At 38.6% G+C, this 25,442-nt stretch overlaps 1 protein-coding gene across 5 annotated transcripts in view; it reads right to left on the reverse strand.

The window, feature by feature from the left end:
* The window catches only part of CNKSR1 (connector enhancer of kinase suppressor of Ras 1), a 153,756-nt gene that overhangs the window by 74,989 nt on the left and 53,325 nt on the right, over positions 1 to 25,442 (reverse strand). For all 5 annotated transcript variants that reach the window (XM_068116429.2, XM_068116427.2, XM_068116431.2 and 2 more), the window contains 4 exons: positions 24,497 to 24,565; positions 23,660 to 24,088; positions 4,686 to 4,762; positions 1,795 to 2,099 (listed from right to left, as the gene is read on the reverse strand). In XM_068116429.2, the coding sequence (XP_067972530.2) occupies positions 1,795 to 2,099; positions 4,686 to 4,762; positions 23,660 to 24,088; positions 24,497 to 24,565 (880 nt within the window). The remainder of the gene's footprint in view (positions 1 to 1,794; positions 2,100 to 4,685; positions 4,763 to 23,659; positions 24,089 to 24,496; positions 24,566 to 25,442) is intronic.

A 25,442-nucleotide genomic window follows, 5' to 3' on the forward strand; every position in this document is an offset into this window, starting at 1 on the left:
GAGCATCCCTCAATGGGGAACATCCCTCAATGTGGAATATCCATCAATATGGAGTATCTGTCAATACGGAGCATCCCTCAATACGGAGTGATCCTCAATACGAAGCATCCCTCTATATGGAGCATCCCTCAATATGGAATGATCCTCAATATGGAGCGTCCCTCAATATGGAGCAACCCTCAATATGGAATGATCCTCTATAGTCTATGTGGAGCATCCCTCAATACAGAGAATCCCTCAATATTGAGTGATCGTCAATATTTAGCATCGCCTATATGGAGAATCCCTCAATACGCAGCATCCCTCAATATGGAGTGAACCTCAATATGAAGCATTCTCTATATGGAGCATCCCTCAACATGGAATAATCCTCAATATGAAGCATCCCTCTATCTGGAGCATCCCTCAATATGGAGCATCCCTCAATATGGAGCATCCCTCAATATGGAGCATCCCTCTGTATGGAGCATCCCTCAATATGGAGTGATCTTCAATATGGAGCATCCCTCAATATGGAGTGATCCTCTCAATATGAAGCATCCCTCTATATGGAGCATCCCTCAATACGGAGCATCCCTCAATATGGAGTGATCCTCAATATGATGCATCCTCCAAAACGGAGCATCCCACAATATGGAGTGATCCTCAATATGAAGTGATCCTCAATATGAAGCATCCCTCAATATGGAGTGATCCTCAATATGGAGTGATCCTCAATATTAAGCATCCCTCTATATGGAGCATCCCTCAATATGGAGTGATCCTCAATATGAAGCATCCCTCTATATGGAGCATCCCTCAATATGGAATGATCCTCAATATGATGCATCCCTCTATATGGAATGATCCTCAATATGATGCATCCCTCTATATGGAGCATCCCTCAATATGGAATGATCCTCAATATGATGCATCCCTCTATATGGAACATCCCTCAATATGGAATGATCCTCAATATGGAGTGATCCTCAATATGAAGCATCCCTCAATATGGAGTGATCCTCAATATGAAGCATCCCTCTCTGGAGCATCCCTCAATATGGAATGATCCTCAATATGGAATGATCCTCAATATGGAATGATCCTAAATATGATGCATCCCTCTATATGGAACATCCCTCAATATGGAATGATCCTCAATATGATGCATCCCTCTATATGGAGCATCCCTCAATATGGAATGATCCTCAAAATGGAGTGATCCTCAATATGAAGCATCCCTCAATATGGAGTGATCCTCAATATGAAGCATCCCTCAATATGGAATGATCCTCAATATGGAATGATCCTCAATATGGAGTGATCCTCAATATGAAGCATCCCTCAATATGGAATGATCCTCAATATGATGCATCCCTCTATATGGAACATCCCGCAATATGGAATGATCCTCAATATGGAGTGATCCTCAATATGAAGCATCCCTCAATATGGAGTGATCCTCAATATGAAGCATCCTTCTATATGGAGTATCCCTCAATATGGAGTGACCCTCAATATGGAGCATCCCTCAATGTGGAGTTTTCCTCAATGTGGAAGAAACAAAACTTTTATTCACAAGGAAATAAAAACAATTTAGAGGCAAAAAAGTGGAAATCCACATAATGATAGTTATCTGGCATGTGTGATCTTGGCTCAAGGAAACCTTTCATGCTCGTAACGTTCGTCCATTATTTAATATTACAAGTCACAGTTGAAATCAACTTGTTTAAGCAGAAAGGGAAATAAAACAAAAAAATTATAATTACTTTGTAAAGAAATTGAAATAATTACTTTGTAATTCCAAACACGTACTTTTCAAAGCTCTGTTCCTTGCTTCGAGTAGGCGGGGGTTTATAGGCTGCAGCAAGCTCGAAGTTTCTGGGAGCGAATCACGATCGTGAACGTTTCTCCAAGTGTATGGAATTGGCCTACCAGGTGAGGGCTTCTCCGAAGGTGCACAAATCGAGGAATCATTCCCGTGATCGGAATGCTCAACCTCATCGCGCACGGAATCATGGGTAATCGCTATAGACCCGTCATTGCTGGAGCCGAAGACGCCAGGCTGGAAGGACGCCAAAGAAACGGACTCGGGAACACTTGCATCGTCTGTGGATTCACTGGATAAACGGGAATAATAGAATACTCAAAGTTTTAAACAATCATCACTCAAAAGTCACCAATTCCTATGATATCAAGGTTGGCCCGGCTGGCCATTCCCATCTAAGCTAGCTCATGATCGTGTGACCCCAGGGGCAAATCCGAAATACAATTTTAATATTAAACTTTCACTTCCGGTCACATCATCACGTTCAGTGTCTTGCATATAGCTGCACAGAGTGCTTGTGGTGAACAGTTTCTATATGTGGAGTGTTCAGGTCAAGGCCTTTACGTGTTCGTATTCATTTTGTACTGGATGTGCAGACTAGGGGTGTCAGGGACAGCAATTCTGCTGTAGAGGGACAGCAATTACTAGAAGCAGTGGAATCCCAGGTGTCGAATGAAATTTCTATCACAAAAAACAGGAGTATGGGGGATAAGGGCCTTCATTCTCATCCCAGACAAATTGGGGCCAAGTAGTCCTATCCCACCTCATGTCTGGCCTTATTCAGCCCACCTCAACCCCCAATCCACTCAGGTCTTTGTTCCTCAAGACCCACCAGGCAGGTCACACACATTGTGTACCGTGCATTACATTCTCCAAATTGACGCGAATTGCTCACCTTCATCACTTTGTCTACCTCATCTAATCTGTGGAATTGCCTCATTGAGTTTGCTGACTCAATGCGCATCCCTCCACCCCTCTTAGATGATGAGCCATCACCATCTACTTTGGTCCACCATTTTTGCTCTTGCTGAGCCTTCCCTATGGTCTACCTACACATTCACCTTGTCTTTTGTCCCTTAATGTCTGCTAAATACCTCATCGAGTCCGGGTAGTGGAAATGGACACCGTTACCTTTTCTTCAATAAGTGGTCAAATGTCAGATTTCAAAGGACATACATCAATCTACTGATACAATATTAGTCAATGAGAGGACATTTGTTTAATGATTACATCTTGTTCATCAATTACAAGGACAACGAGATCGATATTCGTAGAGCGCAAAGTCTTGCCTCACACGCTCATTCTGAACATGGTTACCTGGACACGCCACTATGATGTCTCACTGCTATTATGGCCTACACACCTGCATCATCCATGCACAATATTATGTCAAACACATTTTTCTTTTTTTTTGTATACAAGATCGAGGCTCATATAAGAGCTAACATCAATCACAAAAACAAACAAACGGACACACAAAACATACAATAAAGGGAGCAGGAGGCAATACGGAGAGAGAGGGAAGCACACAAGCACAACAGCAGAGAACAGGGACATCGGGAGATCTGTGGGGGGAGAGGGCTTGGGGGCAGGAGGCAGGGGAATGCGGGGGGGGGGGGGGGGGGGTTATAAAACACATGGACTCTGCTAGCACTCCCAGGGAAGAAGTTGGAATTTCCAAAAAGTGGATCTGGGGTGAATTAACGGGGGTAGAAAAGATCAAGGGGTGGGGAGGGGGGCGTTATTATTACCAATAGCTTTATCGATTACTATGTTATTTAACAACCAATCAAGGGGTGGGGAGGGGGGCGTTATTATTACCAATAGCTTTATCGATTACTATGTTATTTAACAACCACGTGCGTGCACATCAAGGCTAAGTTGCGTCAATGAAGAGGAATGCGGAAATATTTTCAAACGATATTCTCCAAGGCTCGTCGATTATACGTATGAAGTTTTGCATAAATCTGTTACCTTGTTCTGGACAAGAACTTTTTTATTTTATTTTTTTATTTGCAATCCAATATGGCCGCCAGACAACGTCATCAATGATGGAAATTTATTTATTCAATCACAAGGGTCAGAAATATGAAGTTTCAGATTTTTCTGATAAGGATTTCGATTCAACCAGTTATGGCTGGAATATCACTTCACCGATGACGTCATTGTTATCACCCTTTATATCCCATGGGGAGTTGATAACAGGGGTGGGGAGGAGATAACCGGACAAATACCAAGTTTCCATTTTATTCGTTGAGCGGTTTCGGAGAACTTGTCCAATTTTTTTCCTTTAATTCGATATGGCTGCTGTACCATGTGATCTATGATGTCAGCGTTATCAGGGGAGGTGGGGTTGCTGGAGGGGGTGGGGGGCTCCTATGTTTAAAGTTTCGCATCGATCTGAAAAGCGGTTGCAGAGAGAAAAAAATTTACGTCAAAATATATAGACGCGGTACGTGGATGCAGACAGACACGTGTGTAAAAACAATCTCTGATAAGAGACATAACAGACAAATGAACGCGGTATATGGGATTTCAACCTGGGGTCGCAATTTCATGAGATACGTGGTCATATATAGGATAGCTAATCAGGAAAGCCAGGTAGGTGTTGGCTTTAAACGGTTAAGGTGGCTGGGTTGAGATCTTCCTGAGTTTGAGCCCCTGTCAGCTGTTGAATTAACACCAGGTGGATTGACTCAGCACGTCATCCTTCCCAGGTCGGCAAAATGAGCACCAGCACATTGGTGATGGGGGGCACTGCATCAGCGGTACAGCTGCACCCCCAGGAAATGATGCAACCAGCAGTGTGCGAAGGCTGCACACGAATCACCACAGTAGCCAGGGCAACCCATTCAACCTCTCCAGGTGACCATCTCACCTCTGTGCTAACATGTCCGGTGACGATGGATCGGGCATCACGTTGGGGAGCATATTGATGGAAATCTTTTCCTTGTCCTGGTGAAAAAGCGGAAGACAGAAAACAAATGTTACACTTAGTCAGGTACGTGAGGTTACCAAACACAAATAAAATCTCCGAATTACACAAAGAGACAGTCAAGGTACCAGGAAGAGGCCATTTGGCCCATTATGCTTGTGCGGCCTCAGTTTTCCACAATTAATGTCATCCATGTCACTATTTCCACTTAAATATCCTGTTTCCTCATTTGAAAGGCAGATGTATTTTAACCAGGATCCTGGCACCATTGGACTACTCTTTCAGAAAGGCACCAATAGGTAATTAAGGTAATAACACCAATGCGCACGAGACAACCGGCTTGACGAGTCCTCCAAAATAGGACATGCTCCGAGATGCAGCACCTCCTGCGGAAACTGCACCAGGACGACAGTTTTGAGCCGATTTGAATTTGAGGGAGAAAACCGGACAAATACTCCAAGACTGGACCAGGCAAGATGTGAGCAGGCCATCGACCGAGCCGGCCCCCTACCTGGCCTCTCGCGGAGTTCTCCTACGTATATGAAATATTAAATAATCTCTATGTACCATTGTACATTTGTACGACGGTGCAGGATCTCCAGAGAAAATTATGGCAAAGGAATAGAGTCTGGTCATTGATTAATCTTCCTGGAATTGAGGGATAAAGGTTGCCCGCACAAAATATCGATGATAACTTCAGGGCATCGCGTGCGTTCTTTCATTTTTGTTCCGGAGTTTTTGCTTCCCTCTCGGTTTGTGGGTGCCGCTGAGGTCAGGTTCAGTTTTTTTTTGATAAATGTTCAGTTTGACCGAACATTAGATTTGAAAACAGCTCAACAGCTCAATTTGAAATGTCAAATCAGGTTACGGGTCACGTGACTTTCCAGGATTGCCTTTTAAGGGTGTAGTACTGGTGAAAAATTGAGAAAACTACATAGGTACCTTTGAGAGGCCTTTACACAAAAACAAAGTCAAGTTAATATCTAATTTTCAGTTTTTCTTGAAAGATATAATCTTGGCTTTTTTTTTTTTTTTTTTTTTGTATACAAGATCGAGGCTCGTGAAAGAGCTAACATTAATCACACAAAAAGACAAACCGACACACAAAACACAAAAAACAAGGGGAGCGGCAGACAAGATGGGGAGAGAGGGGGAAGGACACAAAAGAGAGGGGGAAGAGGGGGAAGGACACAAACACAACATTTGAGAGCAGGGACATCGGGAGGACTTGGGGGGAGGTGGGAGAGGATTAAAACATATGAACACTGCAAGGACTCTGGGGTGAATTACCGGGGGTAGAAAAGATCAAGGTTTTCGATGGGGGACGATAAGAGATGGTGGTGAACAGCTGTTTTAAAGACCTGGAGGGAGGAGTGGGATTGAAGGGAGTGGGGGAGTTTGTTCCAGAGGCGGGAGAAAAGGGGAATGAAAGAGTGAAGGTGAGCAGAGAGCCTAGACTTTGGCAGTTTAACCATAAGAGGGTTGCAGACAGATCTTGTGCGACCTGAAGGAATATTGGGGGGACAGAGCACAGAGAGAGCTGGGGGAGCAAGGCCGGAGAGGAGTCGGTAGAAGACAGAAAGACCACCAACCTGCCTGCGGTGAGTGAGTGAAAGGCCCTCGGCGTTGACTACATCGCAGGAGATTCCAATGATTCTGAAAGCTTTGGCCTCAACAGCGTGAAGCCGAGCAAGGTGTGAGGCAGGAGCACCAGCCCAGAGGGGGGAACAGTATTCCATTGAGCTGCGGATGAAAGCCTTGTATGTGGTGAGGAGCTCAGGTGTGCCAAGGAAGGACTTCGCACGACGGAGGATGCCCAGTCGGCGACTGGCTTTGGAGGCCAGCTTGGAAATGTGGTTTTCCCAAGAAAGATCATGGCAGATAGTGAGACCCAAAAGCTTGAGCGACAGAACTTCTTGGAGAGGATTGTTGAGAAAGTAGATGGGAGGGTTGTCCAGTCGGTCCATTCGGAGAGACATTGTAAGAGTGTGAGATTTGTCAGGATTGAAAGACATGTTCCACTTGTTTGACCAGTCTGTGATTTTGTCCAGGTCTGCAGAGAGTGAGGAGGCTGCAGACTGCCGATCTGAGGGATGAGGAATGGAGCGACAGAGAGTAGAGTCGTCAGCAAAGAGATAGAGAGGATTTTCAAGAGAGTCAGAGAGATCATTGATGAAGACCAGAAAAAGCACAGGGCCCAGAACACTACCTTGGGGAACTCCAGCCTGAACAGGAAGAGGAGATGAGAGAAACCCATTCAGGGCCACACGTTGACTACGACCAGAGAGGAAGTCCGCCAGCCATGCGTGGAGATTTCCATGGATACCAAAGGAGGAGAGTTTGGAGAGCAGAGCAGGGTGCCAGACCGTATCGAAGGCACGTGAAATGTCAAGGGAGACTGCTCTAATTTCCTGTTTGGCGTTGAGGACCTCCATCCATTGTTGAGAAAGCAGAAGCAGCATGTCCAGAGTAGAGTGACCAGGTCTGAAACCAAATTGATGATCAGAGATCAAGCCATTGGAGAAGAGGAAAGATTTAATATCTGAAGCAATGATGGATTCCATGACTTTGCTGATAATTGGGAGAAGGCTGATTGGTCTGTAGTTGCTGGGATCTGTTTTTGCACCTTTTTTGTGCAAAGCGGTGATGTTGGCTGATTTCCAAGCAGATGGCAGATGATCTTGAGCAAAAGAGAGGGTGAAGAGAACAGAAAGAGGGAGTGAAAGAGCAGAAGAACATGATTTTAGGACCCGTGGGCTGATGCCGTCAGGACCAGTTGCAGAATCAGAGTCGAGGGTTGACAGAAACTTTTCCACCTTGTCAGGAGGAAAGGACACAGAGTCCAGGAGCAGCTGGGTACGACTGGGTACGGTGGGTACAGAGAGGGATGGGTTTGGGACACAAGATTTAGAGGCAAACACAGAGTTGAGGCATTCAGCTTTTTCACGTGCGGAGTCAGCCGTTAAGCCGTTTGAGGTGAGGGAGGGGATGGAGGGGGAACAAACACCAGAAACAGATTTGACCAGACGCCACCAGGATTTGGAAGAGGGAGACAGATAAGAGAGTTCGGTCTTGAGAATGGTGAGATATTGTTTCCTGGCTCTCCTGAGGGTGGACACACACTTGTTTCGGGCTTTGTGAAAGGAAATGAGATTTCCTTCCGTTGGATTTGCTTTCCAGGAGACGAAAGCAAGTTGTTTCAGGGCAACAGCCTCACCACAAGATTCCGTGTACCATGGACGGGAGGAAGGGTATGACAACTGAAGACGAGATGGTATAAATCTGTGCATGAGAGAGAGCAATTTACTTTGAAAGAATTCCCAGGATGAGTTGATGTCAGAGGCGGTAGAGATGGGAGACCAGTCCAGATGATTGATGGCTGCTTGAAGACCGTGCCAGTTGGCCTGAGTGAAATGCCAGACTCGTCGACGCTGAGGAGGCTCTCTGAGAATGGTCAGAGAGATGTCCACTTTGACAAGCACATGATCAGATGAGCCGATTGGAGCAGAAGAAGAGCAGCAGACATTTTCAGGGAAGTTTGTCAGAACCAAATCCAGAAGAGAAGATGCTCCGTTAACTGAGATCCGGGTCGGGAAATTGACAGATTGTGTCAGTCCCAGTGAGTCGCAGAAGTCCTTTGCTGAAGAGCCATGGCTGGTGAGAGAGGTACCCACACCCAGCCAACTGGCATGGTGACAATTGAAATCACCACGTATGAGGAAGAGAGAGTTGGGATGGGTAGATAGAAGTTGGTCCATATTATCAGACAGTGAGATGTAGATGGAGTCATCGCTGATTGGTGGACGGTACAACACACATATGAACAAAAGGTGGGAGCGAAGGGGAAGCCGTAGCCAAAGGTATTCCTGGGGGTGAGGTGGAGAGAGGGCAGTGGAGGGCGAGTGAGGAAGAGAGTTTTTTATAAAGATAGCAACCCCACCTGCAGGACGAGGCTCAAGTCTATCATACCGGAGGAGGGAGTAACCTGGGAGAGATACCAAGGCATCAGAGACATCATGAAGGAGGAAAGTTTCTGTTAAGCAGATCACATCTGGTTTGTCAGAAGCAACCTGTATGGAGAGGTCAGTCAAGTTTGAGCGAAGGCCCCGGATGTTTGAGGTCCATACCGTTAATGAAGAGGAAGGGGGAGCATCGGGTCCAGAACAGGGGGGGGGGGGGGAGGGGTAGGGTAAGATGTGGAAGAGGAGGAAGAGGTAGGGAGAGCTGTTGAAGGTGTGTCAGAGATTTCAGAATAGCTTGGAGAAAGGGAAGAATGGGGCGGACAAAAGGTTTGATGGAGATTGGGTGAGGCACAGTGAGGTGTTATTTGAGGAGGGGGAAGAGCAAGGCAGAAGGTTTGGGGAGATGAAGGTGAAAGTTGGAAGGAGGAAGAAGCAGGGAGGATGCTTTGAGGAGGGGTGAGAGGGGAGTCTAGGAGGGGAGGAGTGAGGGAGGGTCTCGGAGGGGAGGGGTGTGGGAGGAGTTTAGGAGGGAGGGGAGGGAAGGGGCAAGGGGGGAGATTTGAAAGGGATGGGTGATGGGGAGGATTTGGAGGGGAGGGGTGAGATTGGATTTTGAAAAGTGTACGATTCATGGGAAACGAACATTTTTTGCAAAATGAGTTTGAGACCTTCGAGTCAAAAATACGTTTGAGGACACTGGAGGAGGGATGGAGTTCTGGATAGTTTATGGAATGTAGAAAGGAGGAACTGTAAGAGATGGTATTATATATATTTTTTGGAATGAATAGATTTGGTGAGCAAGACGAAAGCATCCTTTTGTAGGAAAAGAAGAAAAGGGTGTTATAATATATGAGAGAAAATAGTTGTTCAGGGGAGAGATTATACATTTCTAACCGCGTGATCGCGAACGAAGAACGAACGAACAAAAAGAACAACAAATAAACGAATAAGACCTGGGAAGGAAATATTTTTTTGGGTTTTTTTTTTTTTTTTTTTGTGAGTACAGATATTAAACAAGGAGGTACGGGTGTGAACGACAGGTACGAAACAGAGAACGAAAATAATTTCAGCGCATTCGATGAATCGCTGAGAGAAAAACAAACCACAAGGTCGGAGACGGTACGGTAGTCTAAGCCTACGAGTACTAGGCCGCAGAATACTCGATACCATTAACCGACGATTGTGTATACATGTACGAAAAATTAGCACCGAAAATTTTCCAAAAGATACGCTATAGGTACATACACCGAAAGATAGATACAGTCTCGACAAAAACACAATTGAGAAATATCACTTAGCTTCGAAAGCGTGAGCGCATGGAGCAGCTTCGAAAAGACGTGACCTCGCCCAGTTTTAACTCAGACCAGTTTCAACGCTTCTTTGTCATATTACATGCATATAATTTGCATAAATTAGACCGTCAATAAAAAACAAGGAAAAACAAAGAACACATTTCTACTTCTATCTTCTATGTCACCTATCATTCTTTTCACACAAAACTTGGTACATGTATTATACATGTGTTACTCTACTACCTGATGAGAGGATTTTGTGAAATTATGTCAAATGTTCACTAATTAGCTAATTATGCCAATTACCAGATAAAACTTGGTTGTCCTTCAATAAATCCACAATGGCTACTCCTATAAACAAAAGCCTTCATCATTTTAAAGGAAGTGATATTCTGAATATCCTGTCCAAATTTCAGCCCAAAAGAATGATGCAAATTTAAAGTTATAACAAATTTCATGCAAAATATTATATTTCTTGTAAATTCCCTGTAAAGATAACAATAATTAGGGGTACTTCTATGACCTCTAATAGCATGGTTCTTGTTTATAAGACTATAAGGAAACTGTTCAGCAAAAAATAATAATAATAATAATAATCACCTGTTCACCAGTACTATACCCTTAAACAAATTATTTTTAGAACTGACAACTTCGTGATTAAACAAACGATTTTTAGAACTGACAACTTCATGATTCAACAAAGAATTTTAGAACTGACAACCTCGTGATTAAACAAACGATTTTTAGAACTGACAACTTCATGATTCAACAAAGAATTTTAGAACTGACAACTTCGTGATGAAACAAACGATTTTTAGAACTGGCAAATCCGCGATTAAACAAAGAATTTTAGAACTGACAACTTCGTGATTAAACAAACGATTTTTAGAACTGACAACTTCATGATTCAACAAAGAATTTTAGAACTGACAACTTCGTGATGAAACAAACGATTTTTAGAACTGGCAAATCCGCGATTCAACAAAGAATTTTAGAACTGACAACTTCGTGATTAGACAAACGATTTTTAGAACTGACAACTTCATGATTCAACAAAGAATTTTAGAACTGACAACTTCGTGATGAAACAAACGATTTTTAGAACTGACAACTTCATGATTCAACAAAGAATTTTAGAACTGACAACCTCGTGATTAAACAAACGATTTTTAGAACTGACAACTTCATGATTCAACAAAGAATTTTAGAACTGACAACTTCGTGATGAAACAAACGATTTTTAGAACTGGCAAATCCGCGATTAAACAAAGAATTTTAGAACTGGCAAATTCGTGATTAAACAAACGATTTTTAGAACTGACAACTTCGTGATTAAACAAACGATTTTTAGAACTGGCAAATCCGCGATTAAACAAAGAATTTTAGAACTGGCAAATTCGTGATTAAACAAACGATTTTTAGAACTGGCAAATTCGTGATTAAACAAACGATTTTTAGAACTGACAACTTCATGATTCAACAAAGAATTTTAGAACTGGCAAATTCGTGATTAAACAAACGATTTTTAGAACTGGCAAATTCGTGATTAAACAAACGATTTTTAGAACTGGCAAATTCGTGATTAAACAAACGATTTTTAGAACTGACAACTTCGTGATTCAACAAAGAATTTTAGAACTGACAACTTCATGATTCAACAAAGAATTTTAGAACTGACAACTTCGTGATGAAACAAACGATTTTTAGAACTGGCAAATCCGTGATGAAACAAACGATTTTTAGAACTGACAACTTCGTGATTAAACAAACGATTTTTAGAACTGGCAAATTCGTGATTAAACAAACGATTTTTAGAACTGACAACTTCGTGATTAAATAAACGATTTTTAAAACCTTGCAAATTCGTGATTAAACAAACGATTTTTAGAACTGACAACTTCGTGATTAAACAAACGATTTTTAGAACTGGCAAATTCGTGATTAAACAAACGATTTTTAGAACTGACAACTTCGTGATTAAACAAACGATTTTTGAACTGGCAAATTCGTGATTAAACAAACGATTTTTAGAACTGACAACTTCGTGATGAAACAAACGATTTTTAGAACTGGCAAATCCGCGATTAAACAAAGAATTTTAGAACTGACAACTTCGTGATTAAACAAACGATTTTTAGAACTGGCAAATTCGTGATTAAACAAACGATTTTTAGAACTGACAACTTCGTGATGAAACAAACGATTTTTAGAACTGGCTACTTCGTGATTAAACAAACGATTTTTAGAACTGACAACTTCGTGATTAAACAAACGATTTTTAGAACTGGCAAATTCGTGATTAAAGAAACGATTTTTAGAACTGACAACTTCGTGATGAAACAAACGATTTTTAGAACTGGCAAATCCGCGATTAAACAAAGAATTTTAGAACTGACAACTTCGTGATTAAACAAACGATTTTTAGAACTGGCAAATCAGCGATTAAACAAAGAATTTTAGAACTGACAACTTCGTGATTAAACAAACGATTTTTAGAACTGGCAAATTCGTGATTAAACAAACGATTTTTAGAACTGACAACTTCATGATTAGACAAACGATTTTTAGAACTGGCAATTTCGTGATTAAACAAAGAATTTAGAACTGACAACTTCGTGATTAGACAAACGATTTTTAGAACTGACAACCTCGTGATTAAACAAACGATTTTTAGAACTGACAAATTCGTGATTAAACAAAGAATTTTAGAACTGACAACCTCGTGATTAAACAAACGATTTTTAGAACTGACAAATTCGTGATTAAACAAAGAATTTTAGAACTGACAACCTCGTGATTAAACAAAGAATTTTAGAACTGACAACCTTGTGATTAAACAAACGATTTTTAGAACTGGCAATTTCGTGATTCAACAAAGAATTTTAGAACTGACAAATACGTGATTAAACAAACGATTTTTAGAACTGACAAATTCGTGATTAAACAAAGAATTTTACAACTGACAAATTCGTGATTAAACAAAGAATTTTAGAACTGACAAATTCGTGATTAAACAAAGAATTTTAGAACTGACAAATACGTGATTAAACAAAGAATTTTAGAACTGGCAAATACGTGATTAAACAAATAATATTAGAACTGACAACTTCGTGATTAAACAAACGATTTTCTGAACTGACAAATTCGTGATTAAACAAACGATTTTTAGAACTGACAAATTCGTGATTAAACAAAGAATTTTAGAACTGACAAATACGTGATTAAACAAAGAATTTTAGAACTGGCAAATACGTGATTAAACAAATAATATTAGAACTGACAACTTCGTGATTAAACAAACGATTTTCTGAACTGACAAATTCGTGATTAAACAAACGATTTTTAGAACTGACAAATTCGTGATTAAACAAATAATATTAGAACTGACAAACTCGTGATTAAACAAACGATTTTTAGAACTGACAAATTCGTGATTAAACAAATAATATTAGAACTGACAACTTCGTGATGAAACAAACGATTTTTAGAACTGACAAATTCGTGATTAAACAAACGATTTTTAGAACTGACAACTTCATGATTCAACAAAGAATTTTAGAACTGACAACTTCGTGATGAAACAAACGATTTTTAGAACTGACAACTTCATGATTCAACAAAGAATTTTAGAACTGACAACCTCGTGATTAAACAAACGATTTTTAGAACTGACAACTTCATGATTCAACAAAGAATTTTAGAACTGACAACTTCGTGATGAAACAAACGATTTTTAGAACTGGCAAATCCGCGATTAAACAAAGATTTTTAGAACTGACAACTTCGTGATTAAACAAACGATTTTTAGAACTGACAACTTCATGATTCAACAAAGAATTTTAGAACTGACAACTTCGTGATTAAACAAACGATTTTTAGAACTGACAACTTCATGATTCAACAAAGAATTTTAGAACTGACAACTTCGTGATGAAACAAACGATTTTTAGAACTGACAACTTCATGATTCAACAAAGAATTTTAGAACTGACAACCTCGTGATTAAACAAACGATTTTTAGAACTGACAACTTCATGATTCAACAAAGAATTTTAGAACTGACAACTTCGTGATGAAACAAACGATTTTTAGAACTGGCAAATCCGTGATTAAACAAACGATTTTTAGAACTGACAACTTCGTGATTAAACAAACGATTTTTAGAACTGGCAAATTCGTGATTAAACAAACGATTTTTAGAAATGACAACTTCGTGATTAAATAAACGATTTTTAGAACTGGCAAATTCTTGATTAAACAAACGATTTTTAGAACTGGCAAATTCGTGATTAAACAAACGATTTTTAGAACTGACAACTTCGTGATTAAACAAACGATTTTTAGAACTGGCAAATTCGTGATTAAACAAACGATTTTTAGAACTGACAACTTCGTGATTAAACAAACGATTTTTAGAACTGGCAAATTCGTGATTAAACAAACGATTTTTAGAACTGACAACTTCGTGATGAAACAAACGATTTTTAGAACTGGCAAATCCGCGATTAAACAAAGAATTTTAGAACTGACAACTTCGTGATTAAACAAACGATTTTTAGAACTAGCAAATTCGTGATTAAACAAACGATTTTTAGAACTGACAACTTCGTGATGAAACAAACGATTTTTAGAACTGGCAAATTCGTGATTAAACAAACGATTTTTAGAACTGACAACTTCGTGATGAAACAAACGATTTTTAGAACTGGCAAATCCGCGATTAAACAAAGAATTTTAGAACTGACAACTTCGTGATTAAACAAACGATTTTTAGAACTGGCAAATCCGCGATTAAACAAAGAATTTTAGAACTGACAACTTCGTGATTAAACAAACGATTTTTAGAACTGGCAAATTCGTGATTAAACAAACGATTTTTAGAACTGACAACTTCATGATGAAACAAACGATTTTTAGAACTGGCAAATCCGCGATTAAACAAAGAATTTTAGAACTGACAACTTCGTGATTAGGCAAACGATTTTTAGAACTGGCAATTTCGTGATTAAACAAAGAATTTTAGAACTGACAACTTCGTGATTAGACAAACGATTTTTAGAACTGACAACCTCGTGATTAAACAAACGATTTTTAGAACTGACAACTTCGTGATTAAACAAAGAATTTTAGAACTGACAACTTCGTGATTAGACAAACGATTTTTAGAACTTGCAATTTCGTGATTAAACAAAGAATTTTAGAACTGACAACTTCGTGATTAGACAAACGATTTTTAGAACTGGCAATTTCGTCATTAAACAAAGAATTTTAGAACTGACAACTTCGTGATTAGACAAACGATTTTTAGAACTGACAACCTCGTGATTAAACAAACGATTTTTAGAACTGGCAATTTCGTGATTAAACAAAGAATTTTAGAACTGACAACTTCGTGATTGAACAAACGATTTTTAGAACTGGCAATTTCGTGATTAAACAAAGAATTTTAGAACTGACAACTTCGTGATTAGACAAACGATTTTTAGAACTGACAACCTCGTGATTAAACAAACGATTTTTAGAACTGACAAATTCGTGATTAAACAAAGAATTTTAGAACTGACAACCTCGTGATTAAACAAACGATTTTTAGAACTGACAAATTCGTGATTAAACAAAGAATTTTAGAACTGACAAATACGTGATTAAACAAAGAATTTTAGAACTGACAAATACGTGATTAAACAAAGAATTTTAGAACTGACAACCTCGTGATTAAACAAAGAATTTTAGAACTGGCAAATACGTGATTAAACAAATAATATTAGAACTGACAACTTCGTGATTAAACAAACGATTTTCTGAACTGACAAATTCGTGATTAAACAAACGATTTTCTGAACTGACAAATTCGTGATTAAACAAACGATTTTTAGAACTGACAAATTCGTGATTAAACAAATAATATTAGAACTGACAAATTCGTGATTAAACAAACGATTTTTAGAACTGACAACTTCGTGATTAAACAAACGATTTTCTGAACTGACAAATTCGTGATTAAACAAACGATTTTTAGAACTGACAAATTCGTGATTAAACAAACGATTTTTAGAACTGACAAATTCGTGATTAAACAAATAATATTAGAACTGACAACTTCGTGATGAAACAAACGATTTTTAGAACTGACAAATTCGTGATTAAACAAACGATTTTTAGAACTGACAAATTCGTGATTAAACAAATAATATTAGAACTGACAACTTCGTGATGAAACAAACGATTTTTAGAACTGACAAATTCGTGATTAAACAAACGATTTTTAGAACTGACAACTTCATGATTCAACAAAGAATTTTAGAACTGACAACTTCGTGATGAAACAAACGATTTTTAGAACTGACAACTTCATGATTCAACAAATAATTTTAGAACTGACAACCTCGTGATTAAACAAACGATTTTTAGAACTGACAACTTCATGATTCAACAAAGAATTTTAGAACTGACAACTTCGTGATGAAACAAACGATTTTTAGAACTGGCAAATCCGCGATTAAACAAAGAATTTTAGAACTGACAACTTCGTGATTAAACAAACGATTTTTAGAACTGACAACTTCATGATTCAACAAAGAATTTTAGAACTGACAACTTCGTGATTAAACAAACGATTTTTAGAACTGACAACTTCATGATTCAACAAAGAATTTTAGAACTGACAACTTCGTGATGAAACAAACGATTTTTAGAACTGACAACTTCATGATTCAACAAAGAATTTTAGAACTGACAACCTCGTGATTAAACAAACGATTTTTAGAACTGACAACTTCATGATTCAACAAAGAATTTTAGAACTGACAACTTCGTGATGAAACAAACGATTTTTAGAACTGGCAAATCCGTGATTAAACAAACGATTTTTAGAACTGACAACTTCGTGATTAAACAAACGATTTTTAGAACTGGCAAATTCGTGATTAAACAAATGATTTTTAGAAATGACAACTTCGTGATTAAATAAACGATTTTTAGAACTGGCAAATTCGTGATTAAACAAACGATTTTTAGAACTGACAACTTCGTGATTAAACAAACGATTTTTAGAACTGGCAAATTCGTGATTAAACAAACGATTTTTAGAACTGACAACTTCGTGATGAAACAAACGATTTTTAGAACTGGCAAATCCGCGATTAAACAAAGAATTTTAGAACTGACAACTTCGTGATTAAACAAACGATTTTTAGAACTGGCAAATCCGCGATTAAACAAAGAATTTTAGAACTGACAACTTCGTGATTAAACAAACGATTTTTAGAACTGGCAAATTCGTGATTGAACAAACGATTTTTAGAACTGACAACTTCATGATGAAACAAACGATTTTTAGAACTGGCAAATCCGCGATTAAACAAAGAATTTTAGAACTGACAACTTCGTGATTAGGCAAACGATTTTTAGAACTGGCAATTTCGTGATTAAACAAAGAATTTTAGAACTGACAACTTCGTGATTAGACAAACGATTTTTAGAACTGACAACCTCGTGATTAAACAAACGATTTTTAGAACTGACAAATTCGTGATTAAACAAAGAATTTTAGAACTGACAACCTCGTGATTAAACAAAGAATTTTAGAACTGACAACCTCGTGATTAAACAAACGATTTTTAGAACTGACAACTTCGTGATTAAACAAAGAATTTTAGAACTGACAACTTCGTGATTAGACAAACGATTTTTAGAACTGGCAATTTCGTGATTAAACAAAGAATTTTAGAACTGACAACTTCGTGATTAGACAAACGATTTTTAGAACTGGCAATTTCGTCATTAAACAAAGAATTTTAGAACTGACAACTTTGTGATTAGACAAACGATTTTTAGAACTGACAACCTCGTGATTAAACAAACGATTTTTAGAACTGGCAATTTCGTGATTAAACAAAGAATTTTAGAACTGACAACTTCGTGATTGAACAAACGATTTTTAGAACTGGCAATTTCGTGATTAAACAAAGAATTTTAGAACTGACAACTTCGTGATTAGACAAACGATTTTTAGAACTGACAACCTCGTGATTAAACAAACGATTTTTAGAACTGACAAATTCGTGATTAAACAAAGAATTTTAGAACTGACAACCTCGTGATTAAACAAAGAATTTTAGAACTGACAACCTCGTGATTAAACAAACGATTTTTAGAACTGACAAATTCGTGATTAAACAAAGAATTTTAGAACTGACAAATACGTGATTAAACAAAGAATTTTAGAACTGACAAATACGTGATTAAACAAAGAATTTTAGAACTGACAAATTCGTGATTAAACAAAGAATTTTAGAACTGACAAATACGTGATTAAACAAAGAATTTTAGAACTGACAACTTCGTGATTAGACAAACGATTTTTAGAACTGACAACCTCGTGATTAAACAAACGATTTTTAGAACTGGCAATTTCGTGATTCAACAAAGAATTTTAGAACTGACAACCTCGTGATTAAACAAAGAATTTTAGAACTGGCAAATACGTGATTAAACAAATAATATTAGAACTGACAACTTCGTGATTAAACAAACGATTTTCTGAACTGACAAATTCGTGATTCAACAAACGATTTTTAGAACTGACAAATTCGTGATTAAACAAACGATTTTTAGAACTGACAACTTCATGATTCAACAAAGAATTTTAGAACTGGCAAATTCGTGATTAAACAAACGATTTTTAGAACTGGCAAATTCGTGATTAAACAAACGATTTTTAGAACTGGCAAATTCGTGATTAAACAAAGAATTTTAGAACTGACAAATACGTGATTAAACAAAGAATTTTAGAACTGACAACCTCGTGATTAAACAAAGAGTTTTAGAACTGGCAAATACGTGATTAAACAAATAATATTAGAACTGACAACTTCGTGATTAAACAAACGATTTTCTGAACTGACAAATTCGTGATTCAACAAACGATTTTTAGAACTGACAAATTCGTGATTAAACAAATAATATTAGAACTGACAAATTCGTGATTAAACAAACGATTTTTAGAACTGACAAATTCGTGATTAAACAATGAATTTTAGAACTGACAACTTCATGATGAAACAAACGATTTTTAGAACTGACAAATTCGTGATTAAACAAACGATTTTTAGAACTGACAAATTCGTGATTAAACAAAGAATTTTAGAACTGACAAATTCGTGATTAAACAAAGAATTTTAGAACTGACAAATTCGTGATTAAACAAAGAATTTTAGAACTGGCAAATACGTGATTAAACAAATAATATTAGAACTGACAAATTCGTGATTAAACAAACGATTTTTAGAACTGACAAATTCGTGATTAAACAAACGATTTTCTGAACTGACAAATTCGTGATTAAACAAACGATTTTTAGAACTGACAAATTCGTGATTATACAAATAATATTAGAACTGACAAATTCGTGATTAAACAAACGATTTTTAGAACTGACAAATTCGTGATTAAACAAATAATATTAGAACTGACAACTTCGTGATGAAACAAACGATTTTTAGAACTGACAAATTCGTGATTAAACAAACGATTTTTAGAACTGACAAATTCGTGATTAAACAAATAATATTAGAACTGACAACTTCGTGATTAAACAAACGATTTTTAGAACTGGCAAATTCGTCATTAAGGGTGTAGTACTTGTGAAAAATTGAGAAAACTACATAGGTACCTTTGAGAGGCCTTTACACAAAAACAAAGTCAAGTTAATATCTAGTTTTCAGTTTTTCTTGAAAGATATAATCTTGGCTTTACCTCAGACCAGTTTCAACGCTTCTTTGTCATATTACATGCATATAATTTGCATAAATTAGACCGTCAATAAAAAACAAGGAAAAACAAAGAACACATTTCTACTTCTATCTTCTGTGTCACCTATCATTCTTTTCACACAAAACTTGGTACATGTATTATACATGTGTTACTCTACTACCTGATGAGAGGATTTTGTGAAATTATGTCAAATGTTCACTAATTAGCTAATTATGCCAATTACCAGATAAAACTTGGTTGTCCTTCAATAAATCCAAAATGGCTACTCCTATAAACAAAAGCCTTCATCATTTTAAAGGAAGTGATATTCTGAATATCCTGTCCAAATTTCAGCCCAAAAGAATGATGCAAATTTAAAGTTATAACAAATTTCATGCAAAATATTATATTTCTTGTAAATTGCGTGTAAAGATAACATTAGATATTTTAAAGGAAATACTGAATGAGTTTATACAATACGTATGAATCTAAACCGTAAAAACATAGTTTTTTAAAAAAGAGGCATATTGGAAAGTTCACCAGTACTACACCCTTAAAAGGCTGAGCCGGTCGAGCATAGAATCAAAATGAACCAGGTAAACTAAATCGATTAATTCCACAATCAGGTGTGTGTTTCGTGTTGCTGCTGCTACTGGTAGAGCTCGATGGAAATGCTGACCTGAAGAAGAAGAATCGAGGATGTTTTTACAAACTCGGAGGAGGTTTGGAGGAGGTATCGGTGATGGTTTTGATCCTTAAGAAAACCAAACTCTGCCAAAATACAATTTTAATCAAACAAACAAAACCATCATAACCTTTTCTGTATAGAAAGTGGAGGCTCATGGAGGAGTTAGGACATAGAACGGATCAGGAAATAACAGAACAAGAGGAACCGTAGAGAGAGAGTGAAGGGAACACACCAATAGTGGAGTTGACGGACAAAATAGAGGAAGACTTGGAGAAATGAGGGATGTGGGGGGAAGAGTGAGGGGTATAGGAGGAAGCACAGGGTGGACGGCATGGATAAAGAATTCTGAAGAAGGAAAAACTGGAAACTTGGAAAATCGTAGGCTAGAGATGTGGATTAGCGCAGGTAGAAAAGGTCCTGGTTTTACATTGGGGATGATCTGAGATGGTGGAGAACAGCTGTCTTGAATACCCGGAGGGAAGAATGAGATTGAAGAGAATGTGGAAGTTGGTTCCACAAGTGCGAAAAAAAGAGGAATGGATGAGTGGAAGTGCAGCAGTGATCCTGGATTTTGGAAGTTTTCAATCAATTCACTTTCGCTGCACAATTACATTCTGTGGCCTGATTGAAGCGTATGTCGAAAACTTGAGGCTTCATTTGTTCCTGTCCCACCAAAGACCTGAGACACATGACCTCCTTTACTCTGCAGACACATTGCTAATCCCAAAAACACAAAAGCAGATCTCTTCTGACTTCACCGCATTGTCCGATCGTCCATAAGACACCATCAACTGATGAGATCTCCTTGTTTACCTGCCTATGTCTCCAACACATTTCCCACTTTATTTCACCTGCCACAGGAACTCGAGCAAGCCATTCCCCTGCACACCTCCAAGGTGTCTCCATCATCTCCCATCAAATCCCCCAAAATGGTTGTGCCCTCCATCCATACTCGTCTACAACTCTCCGATCAGGTTGGCTGTCCACCTCCGAGTCTCTCAGGTTTCCGCCATGTATATTAACAAAAGAGCAAATCCCATCACAAAAGTGCACAAAGATCTATGGAAGCTTCATGAGGTGGTCACTTTAGAGATCAGGAATACTGTATGCTCGTGTAGCTATCAACCTGGCAATGTACGACAAGATGGTCTAAGAGACGATAGTTATGGTTCCAAATGAATCTTGACATCTTGAATCGTGTGCAATAAAATAAACCTGGTGCACAAAACCTCCAGGATCAATTGTTTTAGATTTTTGTGAAAAAGCAGGAAATACTAGAACGGCACTCGGTAGGGAGCGTACCTCCACCAGGTTGAACAGTTTACGTTGTGTATCCCACTGATAAGCCAGATCTGGATCCGGACAGGAACCAAAATCGAATTGGCTTGTTCTTGTAATCTAACCAACCTGTCCACCAAGTTTCGTTCGAATCTGTCCACAAATTTTTGAAATATCCTATACTATATGTCATTTATGGCCCTGTCACTCAATGGTGAAGAATCACCTACAAAATTAAATAATTATCTGATCCAGATCCAGATTCGGATCTTCACCAAGATCTAATATATTCTTCCTTGTCACACACCCAACCTGTCCACCAAGTTTCGTTCGAATCTGTTCACAACTTTTTGAAATATCCTATACTATATATCGTTTATGGCCCTGTCACTCAATGGTGAAGAATTACCTAAAAAATTAAATAATCCTCTGATCTAGATGCAGATTCAGATCTTCACCAAAATCGAAATTATACTTCCTTGTCACACACCAAACCTTTCCACCAAGTTTCGTTCGAATCTGTCCACAACTTTTTGAACTAGAACGCCACTCAGTGGAGCGCATACTCCCGCCGTGGGTCAAGTTGGAATAGTACGATTTCACAAAAGTTTGAGGGAGTAGTTCAGCGACAACACACGACAAGACAACACAAGACAGACACTGCACAGATATATATTTAGAATATATAGAAGATAATGTTTTAAAAAACAAGGCAATTTCACTTACATTTTCGGATTCAGCGTTCAATTCTATATAAGTGAGTGTATTTTGAGGCACGTGTGACTTCAAATAAAATTGTAAGCCAGGTAAACGTGCGTTTCATTCCTTAGACATGTGTGACTTAGGCTTAGGCATGTGGGATACAACATGTAAAACTGGCCCAAACGTGAAAACAAAACTCGCTCATTTTAAGTCGTACAAGCTAATGCGACCACTCATTCTTCTGGGAAGAATCCCGTGCACATGCTTGTCACACTTATAACTCACCTAAGTCTATATAAGTTCATCAAATACTGACACCGCGATTGACATTCGCTGAGGTAAATGTTGATATATCTTCTGAGGTAAAAAAAAAGAAGAAAAAACCCCCCAAAAAAACAGTTTTAAAGCATTATACGTATCAAACGATACATTTTATGAAACGGGGAAACCGAATACACACTTTGGTGGTTTTAAAATGACAGAATATGTCTTTATTAGAAAGAAAAAAAAAAGAACCTTGAAGACGACGTTGCTAACAACATACACCGCTCTAACGCATAACCACGAGTTTAAACTACATTTACAACAAATATGAGAAGTATTTTCATATCACAATGTTAAATATAGAATATATAGAAGATAATGTAAAAAAAAAATGGGCCCTATCTTCCAATGGTAAACAATCCTTCAAAAAATTCCTGGATCCGGAATAATATCCTGAGCTTCATCAAAAACTAATCAATTCTTCCTTATCCCAAGGGCAATCATCCCACCAACTTTCATCCAAATCCGTTCAGAACTTTTCCAGATATCTTGTTCACAAACACACGAACACACACGGACACGATCGAATGCATTACCCCCTAGCGGGAGTAAATATCCTATACTGTATATCGTTTATGGCCCTGTCACTCAATGGTGAAGGATCACCTGAAAAATTAAATAATTCTCTGATCCAGATCCCAATTCGGATCTTCAGCAAAATCGAATGTATTCTTCCTCGTCACACACCCAACCTGTCCACCAAGTTTCGTTCGAATCTGTCCACAACTTTTTGAGATATCCTGTTCACAAACAGATGGACAAACAGACAGGGGTGAAAGAAAACACAACCTCCATCTACCTTCGGTGGCGGAGGTAAATATAACACATTCCCGGGTTAAATAGAATTCCGTCATTGTTCAGTTCTCTATGGCCTGGTTCAAGTGGGATGTTGTGGAGAACATGTGTGGTTGTCCTCACCTCTCTGTTCACTAGTTTCCTTCTTCTGAGCTTCTGAGAGGCAGATGCAGAGGAATCCGAGGAGAGCAGGTGAGACGCCAGGTGTGCTCGATCCATGGGAGGCGGTGAATCCAAAGGCTTTGGTAGGTGTCCATCATCGATTTTCCCCATGAATTGCTGAAAAGGCTGTGCTGGTGTCGGTACCTGAGAGTCAAAACTCCCACCGTCATCAACATTTTTCGACGAAAACAACGACGGAAGTGAGGACGGCGGTGGAAATAAAGGCCGGGGATTTCTCGATTGTACGATCCTCATATCACGGTCCTCTAGGTCCATCTCGATCACGAGAGCAGATGACCGGAGATGACTCGGGTACATTTTCACCGTGACCTCAGCACCGTCGGGGTTCGCTTGTAGAATCTCCACCAGCTTGCTCACCTGCCACCCGACCTGGAGAACGCGGCGGACCTTGGAGTAAAACTTCAAGCACGTATCACTATCATACCTCAAGTATCAGATCATATCACTTCAAGCACAAACACTTCAAGTATTAGGACATGCCATACATGTTCCTTTGAATCACATCGCTTGACGACACAATCTCCACCACCACCTTCACCCAACATGTGACCCATTTGGAACTTGTTTGGCCCAAAACACGAAAACACCAAAATCTTGCTGTAGAAACTTTTGTACATTATTGGGGCAGAAGCTTTTTACCGTTTTATTACCGTTTTATTATATCGAGTTCCGTAGGTATTATTACCGTAGAAGAACCGTTTTATTATAGGAATCCAAGCTATAATTGTGTGCCAATACTTTGTGAGTGTGCCAGTGCTCAAAGGTTAAAATACTTACAACTGTCTGATGATTGACTTGAACTATTTCATCTCCAACGTTCACCCGAGGACAGCGTGCCACAGGGGACTACAAGGAAAGGAGAAGTGGTGGGATATAGAGACAAATAAAGGAAGTACCACGTGTACCATGCTTTTACATCAACACAGGCCATAATCACATGCACCACGTCTGGCTTCTTCAGCTCAAGCCACAAGTCTTGCGTCCGGTTCCGGGTTTGCCCACGTGTTCGTCGGATCCACGGCTCTCGTTCCACCTCGATCGAAGTTAAGTTTTTCTGTCTTTTTCCATAACTGGTTGAATCAAAATCCTTATCCGAAAAAAATCTGAAACGTCATATTTCTGATCCGTGTGAGTGGATATTAAATTTCCATCATGGATCACGTTGTCTGGTGGCCATATTGGATTGCAAATTAATAAAAACCTAAAATATATTCTTCTCCAGAACCGGTTAACAGATTGATGCGAAACTTCATACGTATGATCGAGTTTTGTGTCCGTGTGCTGTTTATACCTTCGTCGAAAAACTTCTGCAATAGATCGTACCTTGTTGTCGATACTTGTCGAAATCGTTTTTTTCATGCAGCCTAGGCCTACTTGGATAGCCACAGCTTTATCATGTCGGTTTTGAGGTTTTGCCTTCCCACTTCTCTTGTTTGTTTGTTTTTCCTATACATCTCTCCTTTTCCTCCATCACTTTCTCAATATCTTCAATGAATAAAATGATTCTTCCTTCTTCCTTTAAAAGCCTTTAAACAAGTATTAAAATGCTTCAATTCCCTTATTTCTCCAGCATCAGCACGCCACATGTTCTTCTTCATCACAAAATGATATATTCTTCCTCTTCATTTTTTCACAAGGCATAACCACCCATAACATAACCACTGCCGATAAACCAGACACTATCTGTTTAAAAGAATCCCTCCTCCCACAGGACGTTCCCAAC

The sequence above is a fragment of the Myxine glutinosa genome, chromosome 5, assembly GCF_964187855.1.
Source record: "Myxine glutinosa chromosome 5, kmMyxGlut1.1, whole genome shotgun sequence".
Lineage (NCBI taxonomy): Eukaryota > Metazoa > Chordata > Myxini > Myxiniformes > Myxinidae > Myxine > Myxine glutinosa.